Here is a 22723-nt window from a genome sequence, read left to right on the forward strand (position 1 = left end):
ACCTTCGGAGGGGGTCGCAGCCTAGCTAATTAGTGAGTGATGGTGGTGGTCAGGAAGCGTTCCTCGGTTTTCCACTGGATGAACGTTTATGGTTTTACAGAGGTGGGTTTTGTCTCTGGTTTCCAAATGCCCACAGCCCCTCGGGAGGTGTCCCTCGTAGAAACCCCTCGCTGTCCGTATGGCACTGTCTCCCACGTAAAATGGAATTGTGACAGTGACACCGTAAATTAAGGATCGGCTCTCGATGCAGCGCCAAGTTATCAATTAGAGGCTGGAGAAAGATGCTGGCAAATTTATGTTCAGTTAATTATAGCCACATTTCTCCAAACAGTTTGCAGAAACACAATAATAAAAGATTGAAGGGCTAGATGTAAAACGGCAGACTTCCTGAATCAGCTTATGACTAACGATGCATGCAGAGCAGTGTTTAAAAAAAACTTGTTTTATTACCTCAAGTACCAATAATACGAATACTCACTTAGAGATATTAACTTTGGACATTTGAACTCCATCTCCTTTCATGTTCATTTGCAGTCTTAGTATTGTTTTCTTGCATTACACAGTGGTCATAGTATCTGAGGCGAGGATTAATAACTGGCTTTTAACTGCCTTCATTAATAATCTTGCTCGCCTTTTCTCTCTCAGTTTTCGTAACTTTATCGATAACAGCGTAAGACGATTTTTTTCCCCCTGCCCGTTCCATCCCATTTTTCATGCCTTTCCTTCCACATGCTGGACTCATGCTGCTCAGGTGAATTGCAGGCTAAATAGCTCACAGCACATTCCCGTGTGTGCCTGCGTCCGCTTGTAAGTGCGTGACTGTGCATGCTGGCATGCCCTCCGATAGCCTGCTGCCTTTGTCCAGGTTGCCCGTCGGTGTGCTCCAATGGATGATTTGTCCTCAGGCCTCAACCGCCGGCTGGCTGCCTCCAGGGGCTACGTCTCCGGCCTGCTGAAGCTCTATGAGGACTGGCACCAGAAGGACACGGAAAACGCTGCCGTACCCATCCGCAGGGCCCTGCTCCACTGCCTACACCACGTAACAGGCAATAGGGCGGGCAGAGCCGCCCTGGTGGCCGACAGGGGAATGGAACTGCTTTACTACACCACACAGGTGAGAATCGTGTAGCCCAGGGCTGTTGCCACTTTCTGCCGCAGAGACATTCTGGGGTCCTGCTCATTTACTTTTAAAAATGAGCCTTTTATCAGTCATTATTGTTTTATTGCATAGGTTCTTAATAAATCATTTGCATGCAAATACTACGAGTCCTTTGAGTACTATTGGAGTTTAGTGATATGTATTCATTGCCTTTTATTTAAATCGAGCATCTAAGGTCTGTAAGTCATGTTTTGCTGAATTCTCTCCTGTGTGCATGTTAGTCTTGCTTGACCAATCAGAGTCTGGCTTCTCTGGTGGAGCCCACTGTCCAGCTGATGAGGAAATGCCAGCCCAAGTGCCCCGTGCCCCTCAGCTCCGGGCACAGTGTCTACAGCTACCCCCTTCCTGGGTGGCCTATTTCGGACATGCCGGCAGATCCCCAGGGTAAAGACCACCGTTGGAGAAAAAAGATTTTATCATCCTGGCATTTTACATTTATTATGTCTGTTTTCGGTTGTTTTGTTATACGTAAGTTTGCTGTTGTTTGAGCATCTTAATCCATCTTAGGTTGTGCACCTTTATTGACAGCTACACACTGTGGTCACAGGTAAACAATCAGAAACTTCTAACCATTTGACTGTTTTCTTCAAATGATCTCTGAATACATGAGGACTACTTAACAGTTTTTTTGTTTGTTTTTGTTATTTTGCAAAGACTTTCATCTAAAATAATGGGCAGTGTTTAGTTTTTATTTGGGTAGATGCCTTTGCTGCCTTTGGTCTGGCAAATACCATCAGGGAAATGCGACAGAGGTCACTACCAGCTCTGTAAAGACTCTGCTACCCACTCCTGCAAGGAGACACAAAGGAAGAGCAACAGCGTCAGTGATCAGTTGCTTGTGGGTTGGACGTAAAATAAGATCGAATTATTGATTGAGTAGAAAACCAAGCTTTTCGTTTTTGTTTTTTTTTTAATCTGATATAAGTCGAGTCAAGCATGAATCGTACAAAACATTTGGGGACGATGCATTCTGTCGTAATGCCTTCCTGGTAATTCAGTCTGAGACGTCGATCCCTGTTACCCAGGCAACCCAGTCCGATAACATGGCAAGCGTGGGGCCCACCATCAGGTGTCCTCCTCATTTATCTATGGCATGAGGTGAAGCCCTCTGTGCACGGTTGGAGCTCCGGTGGGGAGGACGTGCAGAAACCGCCGTCGTGTTGGGTTAAACCCCTGTGTGGGCGAGGAACAGGCACATGTCCATGTGGTTACGGTATAGCAAAATGGGAATAGAGGTGCTGTTCGTGTTCCGTTCTGTAAAGCTGTTATCGGACCAGATTCTGAAATGGCAGGGCGTAATGGTGATGTAGTGGTTGGTGCCGTGGCCTCATGTCTGGGGGTTTGGTTCACATCCCTATGTTCCACAGATGTCCTCAGATTCTATTAAGTCCAGGAAATACCACATGGTTAGATAAATTGGTTTCTCCACAATTGCCCTAAATGCCTGATTGTTTGCCCTGTGATGGACTGGCATCCTGTCAAGGGTGTCCCCCACTTCTTGCCCTGTGCTTCCTGGCATAGGCTCCAGGCTCACTGTGACCCTGTCCTCCATGAGTACTTATGGGATATGAATGGATGGAAGGGTGAACTTTGCAATCAAATGCAAGGGTGAAAAAGAATATCTTCATAGATGAACCTACGAATTCTTTTGTTTATGCTTTCATGTGCTGCAATTCCTGAGTTAAAAAGGCAACTCTCTCCACGGATAGAAGCTTGCATGAGAGGCAATTGTTTAAGGTCATTCAACATTAAAAAATTGGCACTGTCAGCAGGATACTTAACACCTTGACTAGGAATGACCTGTTTGCTGATTAGCACGCAGTATTTGTCCTTAAACCTGAGCTCCCATCGCGTTCAGGGTTGCCAGGAGCCGGTCATGGGCTGAGCTGTTCAATACCACCCTGACTTGCGCTGTAATCAGCCAGGGTGCCCTGGACTTCCTTTTATAAACTTTGTCTAACCCACTCTGCTTTGCCATTGGCTTCATCAATGTGCTCTTGAAACAGGTATGATTGCAGACAGCATGAGTGGAGTCATCAAGTAGCAGGCAGAAGCTTTCTTTTTTTTTAAACGATCCATTTGGCAAAACTCTTGACCCTTTTCCAAGCCCTGCGAATGCACTGGCACAGTGCTCAGAAGAATTCCTTGTCTATTTAGTGCCCACTGATGTATAGCCAAGGTTTAAATTGCTGATTAAACTGTATTTTCATTTACAAATGGACTGCCAATTTGACCTTTTTTTTGGCTCAATATATCCTTAGAAGTTTGCAAAGTCACACAATTCAGTGACTATAGACTATGAAGCGTTGCTTGTTTTGTGTTATAAAAGTACCTAGTGATTTCTTTGTCTGGATTTGTCCTACCTTTAGATAACATTGTGTGGAAACTAACAAAATGCGCACACACACAAACACACACACACACACACACACACACATAGTGTTTCTTGCTCTGTTAAGCTGAAGTGACTCAGAACGTTGATTTAACATAAACGGACCTAAAACAATCTTGGGGAATGATCTGAACGGCAGGTGAAAGGCATTATATATCGCCTCTCTCCCCACCAGACTGCAGCTCAGAAGACGACAGTGATGACGACCCCAAGAGTGATGAACCCACCTGCAAGGAACTTGTAAGTCTTCAGTTTGTTCACTCGATGAGGGTATAGCAATCACAGAGAGGCACAGGTGGTTTGCCAGCCGCATTTGTTTGGCCCGTTACCTTGGGCCAGTACCCTCAGAGAACCTACATTACTCCAGTAAGTGGCCTGTGATGTACCTATACATCACTGCCACCGCACTACATTTCTGCCAGACAGAAATTGTGGAGCCGTCTTATTAAACTTGTTTTCTGTATGATGCCTGTGTGTGTGTGCGGGAATATAAACGTGTTTAATCTTGCTTAAGGTCATTCATAACTGTCCGTTGAGACTATGTGATTAGCTGTGAAGATGAGGCAAACCGATCCACAGGCAATAATACAGCAGGAATCACAGAGAACCTTGTTTCTATTGAGTCTGCTGGAACATACGGTAGCACTTTTGTTTGTATGCAGGATGAGGACCTGGAGACAGACCTCAACAAGCTGTGTGTGAAACCCGAGCCTGACAGAGGAATGGAGCAGCTGGGCCAGTATGTCCGTCTGTGCCCAGAGCTGCACCATGACTTCCAGGTAAAACTCATTTTTATAAACTCAGGCAAATTAAGATGTTCGTACGTAGCACAGATTCTAAATGGAAAGCAAGGAAACAAATACCGGAAAACAAATGATACACCTTTGTGGAAGACTGGTACCAGGACCTGCACCAGAACCCTGAGGACATGGAGAACCAGAGAAACACTTTGCTGGGTTAGATTCTAAAAGGGGTCAAGCATGCCCACTATGACGACATGCCAATTTGTTGGAAACGGCTGGTCCAACGTTACATTTCTGTCAACAAAATGAACAGCTTGAGAAATTTACTCCTGAATGCTTAAATTGTGTACTGTGGTTTTTTTCTAAGAACCTTTTGTTGTTAGGTGTTTTTTCGCTTTTGCTCAAGTGCCTCTATGCCAGCCGGCACTTTGGGTTCAGATGGAATTCACGGCGATACCCACCCTGGGTTAGTACAGGCGGTTGGTTTCCCATAAAGGTGTAAACTCACCTTGCAGCTACTTCTGCATCGGGACACCGGCACAGTCCTGCTGCTGGAGCTCTGTGTCAGTATCTGAAATGCCAGGGGAAGACATCTTTAAGAGCAAGGGTTCAGCCATAGTGCTCGCTGAGTGTGAATGCTGCAGGAATATTGGTGCGGGGCATGGGGAGGGGGGAGTGACAGCCAACAGCCTGCTGAGGTGGGATGGAAAAGGCTCCCAGGACCCTTAGAATGACCTGTTTTGACTTGAAAAACTTTCCTCCCAGATGTATGCAGGGAAGATCACTAAGACGAATTGTTCCCAGCAGTATGTGTCCATGTCTTTGGTATGACTAATGTGCTTACACTAATCCTTAGTGTGTCCCCGTCCACACCTCTAGGGGTCAGTCGGCTGCGCTGGCCTTTCGTGTGCCGATGAGTATAAATCAGCTGAAATTTCATCATGCTTCCAGTTCTCCCTGTGTAGCCTGCCACCAGCAATTCCATTCCTGTAATATCTCTCATAACAATAAGCAGTGACACTGAAAAATGTTGCTTTTCAGTTAATTTATGCACGTTTTCTCCTATGTAATAATTCTAAATGCAAAAAGACAAGCACGTACATTGAATTATTAAGATTCCGGACACCACAAAATAAATATTGACTTCTCCCCAGAAGGTCAAATTTTAAGGATTCTTACAGCATTTGCTGATATACATGTATTCCACATAACATCAACTGATCTTGGAAATAGGTTTGAATGCAATCATTTGTTGCAATAACCTAAGTGTTAAAATGGGCTGTTGGAGTCTATGAGAGCCATATATTTTAGTTTTGTTATATTAATTTTGATCTACTTGCAATGTAATTAATCTTAGTTCTTTTGCTAGGACAACCACCCAATCTCTGTGTCGCATCGCTGTTATTCTGCATGTTATCGGTTGAGATTGTTGAGAGTTACGCGGTGCTTGTTCATTTTGATGTGCTCATCCCTTAGCTATAATTTTCCATCTCAAGTATATTAAACAGTTACCATTTTATTATATTTACGCAGTTAACACACTACATAAAGTTCCTCTCTCCATTTTTATCCATATTAAACAAAGTTATTGCTTATTCCGTTAATAAACCACAGTTCATGTCAGTATGAGCCTTGCCAATGTTAAATGTATCGATTATTGGAGTCCGGATTTCTTTGTACATTCATCCCCCTTAAGGTCATATTTAGTAATGGGAAGCATATCCCTTTTTGGCCAATATTATAAAAAAAAAATTACCTGTAAACATAGATTTATTATCCATGTATATAGTATATGTAATACACTCTATGGACAAAAGTATTGGGACACACCTCTTAATCACTGAATTCGGGTGTTTCATTCAGACCCTTGGCCAAAGGTGTATAACATGAAGCACCCACACACGAAGTCAGGTTTACAGAAGTTTGTGAAAGAATGGGTCGTTTCGAAGAGTTCAGCGAATTCAAGCATGGTGCCGTTATTAAGATGCCACCTTTGCAATAAGTTAGTTTGTGAAATTTCTTCCCTGCTAGATATTCCATGGTCAGCATTAAGTGGTATTGTTGCAAAATAGAATAGACCACATAATGTAATGGAGCAGGGTTGCCGAATGCTGAGGTGCATGCTGTAGTGCGGAAAGTTACCGACGCTCTGTTGACAGAATGACGTCATAGTTCCAAACTTCCTCTGGCATTAACCCCAGATTTCCTGCAGAAAATGATATATTTAACTGTTTTATGACATTTAATTTTTTAAAATCTGGTTTTCTTACTAAGTGATTTAACTGTTGACCATCAGAAGAGGTCATTGAAAAGTGTGCGCAAAAAAAAGAGTGATTTCATCAGGTAAACTTTCTGGCATTCAGCTGCTAACAGGAGAATCAGCTGTAATAGGAGGCAATGCCTGAAATGGGAAGGGTTCCTCTGTCTTCACCGTAAGCCATGGACAGCAAGAAACTTTTTCTTCTGAGCAGATCATGATGATTACCTGAAGTGTCATCCTTGACTCTGTGTTTGACTTCGAAAGTAGTACCAGTTATGAAATAGACCTAAATTTATACTTTTAAATACTTTTTTCCCCTCTTTCAGCTTGCAATACTTAGTCCTTGCGATTTCGTTAATGTTCTCTGGGGCTTGTACGGTAATTGGGCGACCTTATCTGCTTTAAATATCAAAGGCATGCTCACCTTTTGATGTCACCATGAAAGAAAACCACATGCTTTTGGGTGAGAGCATCTTGAAACTGTTCTCTGAACGCTAAACTGGATTCCTGTGTTTGAAAACACTTGTTGTCTGGACGAAGATGTATATAGGTTCACGTATTGTTGTATATAGAGGGGAAAAAATGCTAAAAACATGCAGAGGATTTTCCTTCAGGCGACTGAGATGCGTATGTGTGAATGCGTAGTGTCATATGGCCCTGTGAAAATCTCACTCTCCAGGGTTTAATTAGACCGGAGATGCTCAGTCGTGATATCCTCTGTCGATGCTGTACATATGCTCACGCTGCATCACACAGGCACAGCAGGAAGGGAAGGTGAAACTGGCTGGAACTTCACTGACGGTTGAAATGCCTGCTTTTCAGGATCTGGATTCAGGCACTGAGGAGGAGAGCTCAGATGAAGAGGCTCTGCTGAACAGGTACCTCGGCCTGGGGGACCGGGGCCCCCGTTGCCGTGGGAGACCCACCGGTGACGGCCAAGACCAGGGGAACTTGAAGTCCCAGGATCAACCCGGTGAGGTGCAGGAGAAAGGAGTGCTTCCTGAGCATCTGAGAGGCGGGGGGCTCCAGAGCTCCTATCTGAGCAGCTCCGGGGCCAAGAAGGACGTGTGTGGGATGGTGGACAGATTGCTGGAAAAGCACGGGGTCTCTATCCCCAACCACGACCCTCGCGTGTACACAGCCGCGGCCTCCTGCACGAAGTCTGCTCCTGGCTTCTCCGTTCTGGCCTTCCCCGACTTCTGGGGCCACCGGGCGCCCAGCCGCCGGGAGCGAATGGCTGAGCGCAAACCGAACGTGCAGAGGTATCCCCTCCCTTCCGCTGTGTGCTCTCCTCTTCTCCATGGCAGCCTTAGAACTATTTAAAAATCCAGTGGCATTTCTTCTTTCAAACGCATCATTCTTCTGAGCGCTTGGCAGTAAGACAGAGGGATACGCCTCAAAGTCAGAACCGGTCCTGAATCTCAAAGCTATGATCTGAACGATGGACTTCCACTTTGAACAACTTGTCTTCTGGGCCCATTTATTACATCTTCTATGGGTATATAATGAGCTACTAGATATTTAACTGCTGGTCTTTTGTGGTTTCCAAATAATAGCTCTTTAATTGATTTATGGATTCGTATGATATCTGCACTCCTGCGAAACACGGGAAAACGGTTACATTGTTATGTAATCAGTGACCTGGCAGTTACCTGCAGATATGTCCCTGACAGTGTCACTGGACATGAGCTTCATGGTCATGCTGGATTTCCGGTGCCTTATCTAGATGGTCCGCAAGCCAGCCTGTTCCTGTCCTGTATGCCTCTTGAGGTCTATAAATATGGAATGCTGAGAATATCATGGCTTTCTGTTTGCCAGGGAACCTTTCTCTGCTTAAGTCCTAATTACTGTTGATTTGTCTGTCAAACTGTCCCCACACTCATATCTGCTGGGCATAGACACGAACTAAGAAGTGATCAAGGACCCTTTAAAGTTCGGCTCCACTAGCTATTTATGTATTTACTACGGTTCCTTCTATGCAGTCATGTTCTATGTGTGTAAATAGCATGTATTTGGCATAATTTTAGTCAGTTTTGACAATGGAGCCACAACCAGCAGTCTCAAAAAACTGTGATTCAGATTAAGGGTCAGTTCCCGTGAATGTTTTGATGTTGGGTTATTTGGACAGAGAGCTTTACCAGCCTGTCGTGCTGACAGCGAGATGGTCAGCTTGTGAGTCTGTAGGGGAGCAGTGATGTTTCTGAACAATTAGGCAATTGGCTGAGTAGTGCTGGAGAAGATCCAGGCTGGGATGGCTGAAGCTGCCTGGGTCACAGTATTCAGAAAATGCACAAAAGGATGGCTGACAGAAGCCGAACTGGCATGTGACAGTCAGGCAGTGCCTTCTGAAGCTTGCGAATGAGCCTTTCATGTAAAGCACTTGAGAGCAAACAGAGGCAGCTTCCTGGTTGTGCCCTGGACAGAGGTGTGGTTTAGCTGTGTTTAAATGGGTCAGAGATTGCCTGTCTTTATTCACCACTCTCAGAAAATGTCCCCGCAGGCTTATATTTATTGAAATGGTTTCCTGTGACATTAACTGAATGGTCTTCATTAGAATAATGATGCTTGTATGTTCTCTTAATGGCGATCAGACTGTGCTACTTTGACTAAATAATTATAATTATTTTACCAAGGTTAAAAGGAGTTAAAAGGAGGCCTGGCTTCAAAGACAGCAGCAGCGGCTGGAGGTGGTACCAAGTCTCTTGGGAATGTGTTAAATTGAATTTTTTTAGGGGACTTTCCAGTTTGACTGTGGGGTGGAATGTTCTTACTGACGTCTGAGCCTGGGGAAAGGGGAAGCGGGGAAATCAATGGAGTCGAAGCCCTGTATAATTCATCCTTGCCCAGTGTGACCGCAGGTCTCCGTTTTGTGCTGCGGTTATCATGAACCCCTCCTGCCCCCCCCCAACCTTTTTTATCAGGCTGTTTACACAGGCCCACTTCCCAGGCCGATTAGGAGGCCCGTCAGGAATGCGAGACATCCACTGCACTGCGCTGTCTTCTGCCTTCCCTCGTCCTCTTCTTATCGGGCCGTTCTTCTTATCGGGAAATTAATAATAAAGTCTCATTAACTTGTAGTTAATTGTGATGTTTGTCCATGTGGATGCCCAGTATGAAAAGGGAATGCACGACCACCAAGACGACTGGACGCAAGAATGTAATAAAGATGGCTGTTGCCTGATCTGTCCCACCATGCTGAGTCTGAGACTTGAAGTGACTTCAGACGCAGGCCTGATGTCTGTGACCCTTCTCTGCTTCTGTCTTTAGCATCCTGTCTGCTTTTGTTGGGTTTGTAGTGCCTTGGAGGATATTTTCAGGTATTAGGGTTAGAGTTGTGTGCTTAAGCAGAGCTTGTGTGCAGAACTGCGTGCTTAAACGGAACTTAGACTGGGAACACGTACTGTAGCACCAGCATGTTTTTCGAAGTCATCAATATCGTGTATCTAACACTAGTATAGCCAAAATTGCAGAGTAAGGGGGAGCTTTTGGAACATTTTAAACATTTGTCACTTAATCACATTATCGCACTGAAGTGGTTTCTGAAACTAGTAAACTATCTAATTGTTTAGGGCAAACAGATTTTAATACGGTAGATGATTCTTCTGTGTTCGCCACTTAAGGACATTGAGGATATATTTTTTATTTCCTATGTTGAAATGTGTTGCACATACAGTGTAACACAAAACGGACACCACCTCAATCAAATGCTCGCTCAGCTGCCTAATTTTTCCATTTTCACTGGTCTCACTGAAGAGGGACCATAATTTTTTCTTGCCGTTCGTGTTCTGACATTTGGGACGGGACTCTGACTCAGTGCTCTTCGCGTTCCTCTCCATCAGTCCTGCGGGGGGCACTGAACTTTGGCAAATGAAACAAATCATAAAGTGAGGGAACAGTTACAAACTGCTCAGAGAGGGGCAGAAAGAAATATGGATGCTGTTGACACTTATGATTTTATATTTCTCCAGCAAATTCCTGGTCTTTGTCAGGGTGTCTTGTGGTTCAGTTCAACTCTGGGATTTGTCTGTAAGAACCTGTTATTTAAAAAAACAAACATCTTAAAAGACTGGCCCATTGGGGCATAATGCAAGTCAATTCTATTTGGCTGTATTAAGACCAAAGAACAATTCAGGGCTGTAATATGTAATAATGGGTTGATCCCCAGCAGTCTCTTGTTGTTTTGTATGTGAGGTGAGTTTTATAGCTTGTTCTCTTCCCCAGAGAGAAAGTTCTTGAAGACATCCGACGTTACCTCCACCCAGAGGATCTTATTAACAAAGTTGTGTTTGACTTAGAGGACCCCAGGTAAAGTACTACTTCTGTTTAAAAATGATTGTATGATGTTTGGCTAATGCACGATGTCCTGAGATAAACTTCCAGCTTTCAGTGAGGAACGTAATGCTGCTAATCGGCGTACTAGTCCTGCTCTAATAACCTTAACTGAAGGACATTTACGCTGACCTGGTTATGCTTGGTCAAAATCTCAAATTTTGCTCTGAAGCATTTCTTAGTTGTATTTATGTCTTCCAAAAATAAGTTGCGAGCATTGATCCGCAGGGGGGCCGTGCATGTTTTCCGTGTGCAGGAGTCCTCCAGTGTCGCTTTGAAATCTCAGTGCCCGTGGCTGTCATCTTTTCTCCCACAGAGCTGGGGAAGCACAGGGCGTCAGAAATAGCATTCTGCCACGTAGCTTAAGGCTCCTCCATGCGTCTCCGACGTGGGGGGTGCGCCGAGTTAGGGCTTTTCGTTTGGTTTCAGGTGATGTCAACGTTTGCATATCAACACAGGGGATCGGGATGTGCCTAAATAGGGTTTCTATCCCGATACTAGTGGAAGAACATTGGTTTTGACGCGATGATATCCAGTGTAGCTGAGCACAGTGTGCGTTTTTCACATGTATAAGCACAAATGTTGAGCTGCGGCAATGTTCGGATTATGAAATGAGAGGATTACTCTAAGCTCAGAAGAGACAAATCAGCCTTTTCCAGCTTTATAATACGCTCCATCATCCTTCTTTGTGCCCCACTCGTAATGAATAGTATGTTCCTTCACTTTGTGTTTGTTCCACGTGGCTGTTTGTAGGTGTTTCTATTGCAGCATTTGTTTCCCGGGAGAATGAGTGGCATGGCTGTGTAATTCATCCTTTAAAACACCCTTTGATATGAGTCTTTATGTTGTGGTTAACAGAATCAGCTACACACATAATAGAGAGCAGAGCCCCCTGGGTTGCTGAGATTTGATGATCAGGGGTTCTGATCTCAGTGGATCCATCAATTGGACTCATTAGCATCACGTTACACACATTGAACTGGGGTTGATTTTCTTTTTTTTTTGTTTAGAGGTTACAGACCCTCACCTGGAGGTAGTTCTAAAATGCATTAATTTTTCAGAACACTTTATTCACGGCAGGGTCATTGTAAGCCTAAAGCCTTTCGCAATAAATACAACGCAAAAGGCAGGGGACTGCCTAGACAAGATGCCCATGTCAGGGTGCACAGTCTCACATACTCGCTCACGCTGTAAGGGAGATTTTGAGATACCAATTGACCTCATGTTTATGGCAGTATGCCAGAGTACCCGGAGGAAATGTGGGGGACAGTGTGTGTTCACCCAGGAGCACTAAAATGGGGAGTGTAAATGGAATAATGCCAATGGATTTTTGAATCTGCGTGGTGCGTGTGTCTCGTCTCCTCGAAATGGCCACCCTCCCAAAGTGCTTCCTCCCCCCTGTGTCATCCAGCACCTGGTCCTGTTTGGAACGATCTGATTCGCTTTGCTTCTTCTCCAAGTTTGAGAGTGGGAATCTACGCAAGGCCATTCAGGTCCGCAGGTAATGCCGTGCTGTTCACGCCCACGGAACCGCTAAGTACTTATCACACGATCGCAGTCGCCAGTGTTCTGTTTTATACAAGAGCGGCCCTCAAATCACTCATTGCTACACCTGACAGCAGCCTCCTCTTTTATAGAATTAGCTCACCAAGCTCATTTATAAGATCATGGAAGGTGGCATTAGTGAAAATCCCCAACTCAGCAGAATCACACGCATGTTCCCCTGGCAAAGTGACTCCTCGCCGTGGTACATAATGGTAAAGATCGAAATAGATGCAGAGGCACGCGTCAGGGATAATGCATTGTGCTTTACAATCCCCCCACCCTTCCCCATGCAGCCACGAGTATGACCTCATTCTGAATGCAGATGCCAATTGCTCTCAGCACCACCAGTGGTTCTACTTTGAGGTCAGCGGCATGGAGGCTGACGTTCCATATCGCTTCAACATCATCAACTGTGAGAAAGCCAACAGCCAGTTCAACTACGGTGAGCCAACCCATAAACCCATGAGCATGGAGTCTCTGCCCCATAGGAGAGCAAACAGCTGCGGGTGGAGATGGACACGGGTCACCAGGAAAGGCACATTACATGGTCAGGGAGTACAGTAATGCTAAAGGGAAGTGCTCTATACCGGGGCTGCTGAGTCCTCTTTCACAGAGAGCCGTGTCTGCAGGTTTGTGGCAAACCTTTGCGCCAGCAGCTGATTTCCACCTGGAGCACCTGGTGAACTTCAGGCCGCGTCCCAGTAATATCTGGAGTGAGGGAGGCAGTTAGGGACTGAGGCGTGCCGGCGGAGCAGCGAAGCCCGCGGACCTGGACTCAGTGCGCATCCCGGTGCGAGGGTATTACTTAAAGACCCACACTGACACCATCAGTGAAACCGGGTACACAGTAGGGCAAAAATACATGAGACAGAAATACCCAGTTTGGATATAAAATGAAATGAAATGCAGATTTGTGTCAATAACCAATCTGGGGGATGGGGGGCGGGGGGCAGTGTGACGAGGGGTTGGTAACAGATGCTTTTTGCTCTCAGGCATGCAGCCTGTTCTCTTTTCTGTGCGCGAGGCGCTGGAGGGGCGGCCACACTGGGCGCGTGTCGGGAGCAACATCTGCTACTACAGGTGAGAAGGCGGCGCCTGCATGTCCTGGCAGCCTGCCAGTAGGTGGCGCTGCGAACTGACCTCGCGACCTTGCCCGTCTTCCTGCTTTCAGGAACCATTTCTGCCCAGTTAGACCCGAGAAGTGCAACAGATACTACACCTTGACCTTCACCGTGACCTTCCAGCACGGTGAAGATGTCTGCTACCTGGCTTATCATTATCCCTACACCTACTCCGCACTTCAGGTGACCTCTTGCTTGTTATGTTCTCTTGTGTTCTCCTGCTTTGTTTTTAGCGCGCCGAGGATTCTGGGGGCCGTGTGCAGGCAGAGCCCTGCTTGTTTTGCGTGGGTGTGAAAAATCGAACGGTGAATCTTTCTGAATGTGATCATTTGATATTTTTGTTCCTGATAGCAGGAATATTTGTGAGGAAAACGTGTATATTTATAATACTACTTCTGTTTGTATGTATACTATGTATGTTATGTGTATTAACTACCTATATTTATATATTAAATATAAAAAAATGTTTATATGTGTATATATATGTGCGTGTGTGTGTGTATGTATGTATGTATATATATATATATATATATATGGAAAAAAGTATTGGGACACACCTCAAAATTATTACATTTGGGTGTTTCATTCAGACCCATTGTCATAGGTATATAAAATCAAGCACCCAGCCATGAAGCCAGATTTACAAACATTTGTGAAAGAATGGATCCTTCTGAAGAGCAGAGTGAGCCCTGGTTCTGTCATAGGATGCCACCTTTGCAATAAGTCAGTTTGTAAAATGTATTGCCTGTTTGATATTCCATGGTCACCTGTAAATGGCATTATTGCAAAGTGGGAGTGTTTGGGAACAACCAAAATTGAGCCCTGAAGTGGTAGCCACCTGAAGTAAGAGAGCGGGGTCTGCAAGTGGCGAGGCACGTAGTGCGCAAAAGCCGCCAATGTTCTGTTGACTGAGTTCCAAACTTCCTCTGGCATTAACACCAACACAAAAACTGTGCGCCGGGAGCTTCATGGAATGGGCTTCCTTGGCAAAGCAGCTGCATGCAAGCCTCACATCACCAAGTGCGATGCCAAGCGTCAGTTGGAGTGACATAAAGCATGCTCCCATTGAACTCTGGAGCAGCGGAAACACGTTCTGTAGAGCAATGAATCACTCTTCTCTGTCTGGCAATGCGATGGACACGCCTTGGTGGATTCCAGGAGAACATTACCTGCTTGCATTGTGCCAACTGTAATATTTTGTGGAGGAGAATAATGGTATGGGATTGTTTTTCAGGGGTTGGAGTAAACCCCATAGTTCCAGTGAAGAGAACTCTTAATGCTTCAGCATATCTAGACATTTGGATAATTTTATGCGTACACCTCTGGAGGAACAGTTTGCCGTTCCAACATGATTGCACCCCAGTGCACAGAGCAAGGTCCATAAAGACATGGTTTGGTGACTTTGGTGCAGAAGGAATTGACTGGCCCACAGAGCCCTGACCTCAACTTCATCAATGCCTTTGGGATGAACTACAACGGAGACTACAAGCCAGGCCTTCACATTCAACAGCAGTGCCTGAGCTCACAAGTGCTCTTCTGGATAAATGGGCAAAGAAATCCAACATCCTTCAAGATCTTGTGGATAGAAGAGCGGCAGCTGTTGTAGCTGTAAATGGGGGACCAACTCTTTATTGATGCCTATGGATTTAGAGTGGGATGTCATAAAAGTACCTGCTGGTATAATGGCCTGCTGTCCCAATACTTTTGTCCAACTAGTGTATATACAAACATACACAGTATATGACCCTTGCACCCAGAAAACAACTGTTGTACTATTTGTAAATATTAATCTGCATATTTTTATTACATGTGATGCATGGATGAGGAGTGCCTACTTCGTTCGCACGTGCACAATGACAATAAAGTTGACTTTCACTTGACTTTGATATGACTCTTTGCTGTTCACCAAAAAGACCAAAGGGCATTCTCGCCTCAGTCATACTGCTTTTTGGCTGTTCATTTTACTGAGTCTATGAGGATTAGCAAGCCAAAAAGATGATGGTATCTTTCAATGTAAATATCACAGTGTAGAAAAGGAGCATTAGCTATATTGCTAATGACTAGGCAGAGGTCCTCCTAGAGGTTACAGGTGATGTGGGAGCCATGTGGGTCTTGCTCTTTCAGACACATCTTCAGATGCTCCAGCAGTCCCTGGATCCCCGCAAGGTCTTCTTCCAGCAACAGAATCTGTGCAACACACTGGCAGGAAACCCCTGTCCCCTGGTTACCATCACGGCCTGCCCCCCGTCCCGCCGCTGGAATGACCTGCAGCAGCTCCGTAAGTAGGCCAGCGCGCTCCTGTCCTCTGCTTCTGCTGAAGGTAGCAAAGTAGCACAGCCTCCTTGATGGAGGAAGCCCCGGGAGAGGCTTTGCTGAGCAAGGTGCTTAAACAACACCTGGTAAACAAAACATAAATGGACCCGCAAGATCTCCTGGGAGGAGCCTTGAGAGATCGATGAGGATGGTGCTGGAGGTGGGAGAGCATCCACATAACAATATGTACAGTACAACGCAAAAATCTGGAAAGGCGTTTTACTTCCTCCACTGGCAGGTATGTTAAACTGAGCAGCTTCAGAATGTCTGGGTACATTCAGCGCCTGGCAGCCGCCTTGGGCAAAGGCATCTGGGAAGTAACTAGAAGACGAGTTTACTGCGAAGCAGGCGAGAGATGGAGGCGGGCATGCGGTGGCTGCTGCCCCCAGCTGGCTCGCTGCCTGACATGCTCGTCCCCAGAAGCGCCCTTCTGCATATTTTTGAATGCAATCCGCTATATCTCCGCGAAACCTTTGATGTCGAACGCGGGAGGTCACCAAGCTGCACGAGTTCTCCGTGTTCCATGCTATGGAGAGCGGGCATGGTTGGCCTGCTATTGCTCACGGCTGACGGCGATGGATGTGTGGTACGGGGATGACAGCTGAGGGATGGTGTGTCCTGGCCCTTCTTGTGTGTGTATGGGGACATCGTCAGGCCCTGGTGCCAGGAAGCCCTTCTCAGTCCTGCTCCTCCCCCTGATTAATATGAAGGTGAGACAGATGTGCCAGGCTCCCCCAGGAGATCCGGAGCATATGGCGCTCAGAACAGCGAAGGAATGTATTATCATACCAGACTGCTGTGTTAACACACTGTTTAGATTCCTGTAGGGAACAAGGTGGCTTCGTGGTGTGTAAGAACTCTGTACTTACCATATGCTGTAGGTGAATCAGATGCACGGTATGACTTCATATTCTCTTCAGTACAACCATCATAGAAAAGCATTGTGAAGTAGAATGACAGACGCTTGTGTGTGATACGATTGCTGCTTATTGTAGGTATAAGTGTGCCTGCCAGACGCTGGGATCCATAGAGGTCCAGAATGCCGCGATGCCAGGCTGCCTCACCTGTCACGCCATGGCACGCTTGGCACTCCTCACATGTTTGCTGCAGGATCCCTGCTTTGAGGTCACCTGATGTTGACTTTCTTCTCACTCTAGACTGAGCCAACACAAATCAACTAAATCTGACAGCGACGTCGGGAACAGAGCGCTCCCGTGTTTACCTCCCAGACGATGTTTGGACAGCAGGATGTGTTTTGCGTGACATCGGATGAACGATTATAAAGGCCGATATGTAGAGGGAGCGTGCGCTATCGGAGGGGGCTTTCAGACATCACAAACAGTGAGGCAGCGAGCGATATGGAGTAGTGCAGGGATGCAGGACCCAGAATGGTCCTTAGGGTGTTTAATGCATGAATGTTTTATTAGTTGGGGGGAGCACAAAGGACACAGAAGCAGGTTGTTAGTCTCGCTCCAGGCAGGACAGCAGAAATAAGCATGTGACACGGGGCTGGGAGTAGGGATTGGGGACTTTATTTAGGGATGGAAGGGGACGTGGTTAAAAGAGCAGCAGGGAAAAATGAAAACAGTCATTTCAGCTTAGCCAAAGGCATGCAATCCAGTCACAGGAAAAGTTATAACTGGTCAAAAGAAACCCGGTAAGGCACAAACAACGCGAACGAATGTGCTCGTCACTCAGCGACGCCTCACCCCATCTCCTGTACACCAGTGTACAAACATAACATAATACGACATAACACAACGTAACATTGGCACTAAGAAAAGCCCTGTGCCAATTCTGCTGTGCCAGGACTTGTCAGGATGCGGCTGAAAATGATTTTTAAAAATTGGTCACAGCACAGAATAGTGGGCATGAAATATTAAAATGCATCTTTCTCCCCACACAGGGCTCCACAAATTGCGGCGGAGGCTGTTCTTGACACGCGGCCGAAGCTGTGAAATATTTAAATATCAAAATATAACTTTCTGCTCATGTGGGGTACCAGAATATGTGCTGGAGCTTGGTCATGACACACAGTAATGACTGTGAAATATTGTAAATAAAAGTCATATCATTCTATAAAGATGCTAGCCAAGGCATTTCAAGCGACAATGTTTAATATTTATTAATATTAAAACAGAACATTTTCTTTTTGCCGATAATGTGTAGAAATGGTTGTCGGAGTTGTAGAGCCATTCTTTATTCAACGTAGGAAGCGAGATACTAGCTAAGAATTTCGGAAGTTTGCTGAACACAATATAAAAATGGCAAAGGAAGCTGAGTTATCCCTTGGTTTTCCCAGAACCAGATATTCAGTACATATTGAGCCTGGTGCCCTTCCCAGGAAGCAGAGAGGTCATGCTTCATGAGATGCCATTCCATCACAGCGCATGCACTAACATGATTGGCAATTTAGGAACATTAATCCACATCTGAAGAGCATTTCATATCTAAATTTTAGTGGATGTTGGTGCGGCCTCTGCTGACCACCTGCACTCCTTGATTTATGGTGGTGCTTTGGTTGGAGATACAGAGATACCCTTGTGAGGTAGAGCAGGTGGGGCACAGCGAAGAGAAAGCTCAGTAACTCACTGCACTTTCCGGATACTTCGTGAGAGGTGTGATGGCCGTGAACTTGTGAACTTGTTCTCTCATTCGTACGCATGGTTAATGTCCTAGTGCAGCCGGTCATAATGCCATAGGCCGCGTGGCATTATAACCCAGATACTCTGAGCCGTGCTGGGAAGACGATCCTGCGGCTGCAGCAAACTTGGGGCCTCAGCCTTTATCGGGCGTCTTTGGAGGGATTCCCATGCTCACAGCGCGGTTCTGGTCCTTCATGGTCTGCCGATCTCCGATCTACCCTTGATTAAACCATCATGGCTCGGCTTATGTGGCTAACATGGTGATATCGTGGAGTTCTGGTCCTGTTCCGTAGCGCGGTCTGAAATTTTCTCGGCTTGGTTAAGGTGGGCTTCCCAAGCCAGACGGTGCTGGGCCCTCAAACCCCGGGACTGGGGTCATGCTGTAGTTGGCATCGCATCCAATTGTCCCCAACCTGGCACTCTCATGTGTGGCATCATTTCGTCCTGTTAAGTTGTAATGGGCTGTAAACCGTGCTTCACATAAGTCCATAGAGCTAATGCTGGTAGTTACTAGCTCTGTGTACTGGCACATAAATTGGTAGTTGGGTGATTTCCGTATACTGTAGATTTCCAGACGACGTGATGTATAGAGCACTGTACCAGCAGAAGTTCTTGGTCGCCTTCTTCATTACCCTCTGAGTCATCGATGTTCTTACAGTGAATATTACAAGCTTTGGGGGGGGGGGGGGGGGGGGGAATCCATTTTGAAGCTGAATGCTTTTAGCTAAACTGTCATACTAAATAGAATTAGGTTTAATAATTAGATGAGGCAACATAATTGCAGTGTGACATCTCTAATAATTAAACTGGAAATTAAAACCACATTTTCATAAGCTTCACAGGGCATATTCATTCCACGACTCAAAATGGACATCACCCTCTCTGTAGCAATTAAGCAGTATTTGCATGTAGATGGTGGGCATAGAGGAGAATGAGTTGATTTTTCCATTGCCAGGGGTTACTTCTTAACGAGGTCGATTCTATATTAGGATCTATTGTTCCGGAGTCTTTTGCATAATGGGCTACGCCCCCAAAGATTTAGACAGAAATCATTGATTTTATGTATTTGTTTACACCTGTGTAGTTTGTGGAGAGGTGGAAGCCTGGGCTCCTCGTTATGGATTAAGTTTGTGTGCCCGGAATCCCAGGCCGAGCTGCCATGCTCTGATCTCAGCAGTGAGTGCATTTGTGGATAAGGGGTGATCCGACGTGACAGCCATGTTTCCATTGAGCATCTGGGAGCGGCAATCCCGTCTCCCTGCTGCTGGTCTTCACCTCCAGAATTAGACCTACTGTTCAGGCAGACCTAGTGGGATGAAACTGTGGGGGACAGCTGTCTTTCCGTCACAGGCTACCAGAAATCACTAGAGAACCGAATGAGCAGCAGCCGATAATGCTAGAGTTTATTATTTATTAAAGACCTCGGCATTTTATCAGCAGCGTAAGCTTTTAATTAGCCATGACCTTGAAACTGCAACATGATTATATTACATCTGTTTTTCAGAAGTATTTCAGTGTTTTTGGAGAATTCGAGAGCTAATGAACTAAATCCAAACTAGGAAAATAAGTGACGTAGGTTAGGTAAAAAAAAAATATAAACTGTATTTGATATAATGCAAAGTTTCTTGTGAATATATTAGAAGTATGACTCCGAAGTCATGTGACCCGGCCCATGAGGCTACATGTGAGATATGATCGCACAAGCCAGGCATATGCGCCTATTTCATGCCTATGGCTGCCTATGGGGTCTCGGATGCTGCTGATTACTATCGCTTTCCCGGAGCGCTTTCATGGTATGTTGCTGGGTCGCTGTACGGCTCTCATGCTCAGTCCTCTTCTCAAAGCCAGAGGGCACCGCTTAGATCTCGGATCACGGGCTGCCTTGTAAGGCGGGTCACGATTAAGACACGCCACTTTGCTTCCTTAATGCCTCGCAGCAAACAGCATGTGAAGGTTTCCTTGCCTGTGACCTGTACACAGAGCCTCCTTATACGGGTGGGTTTTACTGAAGCATTCTGTTTTATTAGTGGTTATGCTCCCTCGGGATCAGATGGGGGGGGGGGGGGGGGGGGCAAGAAAACCTTTTTTATTTGATTAGATAAAAAGTGTGCCAGACATCTACTCTCTATCTTTGTCTGGGTTTGACTGTATAGTGTGAATTTGTCTGTAGCCAAGTAGGATGCAGATCTTCCCAGGTCCCTCAGTATCTTGTGACTGACATCACTGTGTGCATGGGTTTCATCGCTGGAGGGGCCAAACAGGACTGTCTGTAGGAGGTCAGAGTGGAACCGCTCTTGACACGATTGGCTTCTAAATAACACCTGTGTTCAGATGGGAAAGCAGTAACTCTGCAGTCTTTCAGTCTAAACTGGCACATGCATAATTGTCACATTGTCCCTCCCCGTGCTGTACATATAACTGCATGAGTCCATTGACGTAGCTGAACATAATTATCAGTGGTCTGTAACTCTTGCCAATGGGTCTGTTTCAAACAAAAGAAGACCTTGTTTTACTCCTCTTAATTTGTTGTTTGTTCTGTTAGAATGATTTGTTGAGCCTGTGAATTTATGGTTTAATGGACAAAACATAGAGAAAACACTCTCTTCTTACTCTTGGGCTGGAATATAAATGATCAAGTTTCCAAGCTCACGTCAGCCACTCCTGAAGGAAAATGAGATCCTGTGCTCCGGGCTGATGTGATATTTATCACTCTCATTTCATACTCAGGACACTTTCTTCAGAAACGCCTGTGTGTTCTTAATCTTCTTTTTTTCTTCAGTTAATTTCAGTACGGGAAGGCCTTCGCTGAATTTTTTTTCACTTAATATTTCATATATTTTTGAGGCTCCATTATTCAGACGCGGACAAAGGGCTGCGTGTGTGTGTCCTTAATCAGATTCTCTGGGGAGGACGAGCTTTGGACTGCATGTGCCTCACGTGTCAATTCTATGATAAGTTTATTACGTTCCACTCTGAAGCTGTCAAGTGCAGCCAGATAAACGTTTCGACGTGTCCCTGATGTAACGCAATAGAAAACTTGGGCTGTATCTGATATTGTTTTACAGGAAAATTGTGTGATGAATGTGGAATCTCGCGTTGCTTTAGTTAGCTTCTTCACTTCCTCGCGGCCTCTGCCACCCCCAGGACGGCATTACGCACAGAACCTGAACAAACAGGGAGGAAGAGTGCACCTCTAAAAGGTCAGCGAAAACCCATTACTGAGGGATCAATGCAAACGCCCTGCGAATTTCTACCCCTCATACTGTCCTGAAAGGAAGCAAGGAGCACAATTGCCAGATTAAATTAAATTCTTAATGTGCTTCTGATATAAAATCCATCTTGCTATCTTCTCTAAACATCAGCTTTTTGTTGTAAAAAATTCTACAGTACCTGCAATAGAAATGGGTACATGTCTAAAAGTTTGATCCTCTTTATCACGAAATGTCCCTTAAGTCAAACTCTGAACTATATACATTTTTTTCCAGTCACTCTGAGAATCTTTTCGGCAGTTCGCATTTCTCTCTGTATTATATCATTTAAGGACAAATAAATGCCATTGCCCATGTGTACAATGTGCAAGGAGGCTCCTCCTCAAAGCCGGCATTTAATTCTTGTTGACTTGTTGTTACACACTTAAACCTTCTTAATGTGTGTTGCTTTGGGTTTGTTTCCTGAATAAATGGGCACATGGTCTGAGGCAAAATGGCACCCAGGTTAGAAACACCGTGCGGCATGATGTAAGTGGGATGGAAGCACATTGAGGAGCTTTCATGCCCTTTGAGGATGATGGAACATCGGCTTACACCCAGGGGCGCCATAAAGGGAGGGACATTAGGGTGATTCCAAGGGCTCCTGAGTGACAGGGGGTCTAAGGAATTTGGAACATAATTGGATTGGTCTGGGTGGGGGACCTAATATCATATGCTTTCTTGGCGACCAAAATCTCTAGTGGCGCCCCAGCTACTTTTGGTGCGTGATGGATCACAGATAGATTTTGCACTGAAAAAGCTTTTCCGCCGAATGGCGCATTAGTGTAGACTGCAAGCTAAATCAGACATGCGGTGGCAAGCAGTCTGTCTACACATGGATCGTTAAGGACTTGTGGGGGAGGAGCTATGATAGGTAGGGCATAGGTCCCTCAAGTGCACAGCTGAAATACTAAGTAACCCTTTAAGAAACTACATCCCTTAAAGAAGAATCTTCTGGAAGTCTCCAT

At 45.5% G+C, this 22723-nt stretch overlaps 1 protein-coding gene across 6 annotated transcripts in view; it reads left to right on the forward strand.

The window, feature by feature from the left end:
- LOC125751819 (cytosolic carboxypeptidase 4-like) overlaps positions 1-22723 on the forward strand; it is a 65744-nt gene that overhangs the window by 13472 nt on the left and 29549 nt on the right. For all 6 annotated transcript variants that reach the window (XM_049031149.1, XM_049031151.1, XM_049031152.1 and 3 more), the window contains 11 exons: positions 906-1114; positions 1381-1543; positions 3727-3791; positions 4214-4330; positions 7377-7816; positions 10776-10859; positions 12295-12384; positions 12722-12870; positions 13421-13508; positions 13600-13732; positions 15674-15827. In XM_049031149.1, the coding sequence (XP_048887106.1) occupies positions 906-1114; positions 1381-1543; positions 3727-3791; positions 4214-4330; positions 7377-7816; positions 10776-10859; positions 12295-12384; positions 12722-12870; positions 13421-13508; positions 13600-13732; positions 15674-15827 (1692 nt within the window). The remainder of the gene's footprint in view (positions 1-905; positions 1115-1380; positions 1544-3726; positions 3792-4213; positions 4331-7376; positions 7817-10775; positions 10860-12294; positions 12385-12721; positions 12871-13420; positions 13509-13599; positions 13733-15673; positions 15828-22723) is intronic.

Source organism: Brienomyrus brachyistius, chromosome 11 (genome assembly GCF_023856365.1).
Source record: "Brienomyrus brachyistius isolate T26 chromosome 11, BBRACH_0.4, whole genome shotgun sequence".
NCBI classification, from domain to species: Eukaryota; Metazoa; Chordata; class Actinopteri; order Osteoglossiformes; family Mormyridae; genus Brienomyrus; species Brienomyrus brachyistius.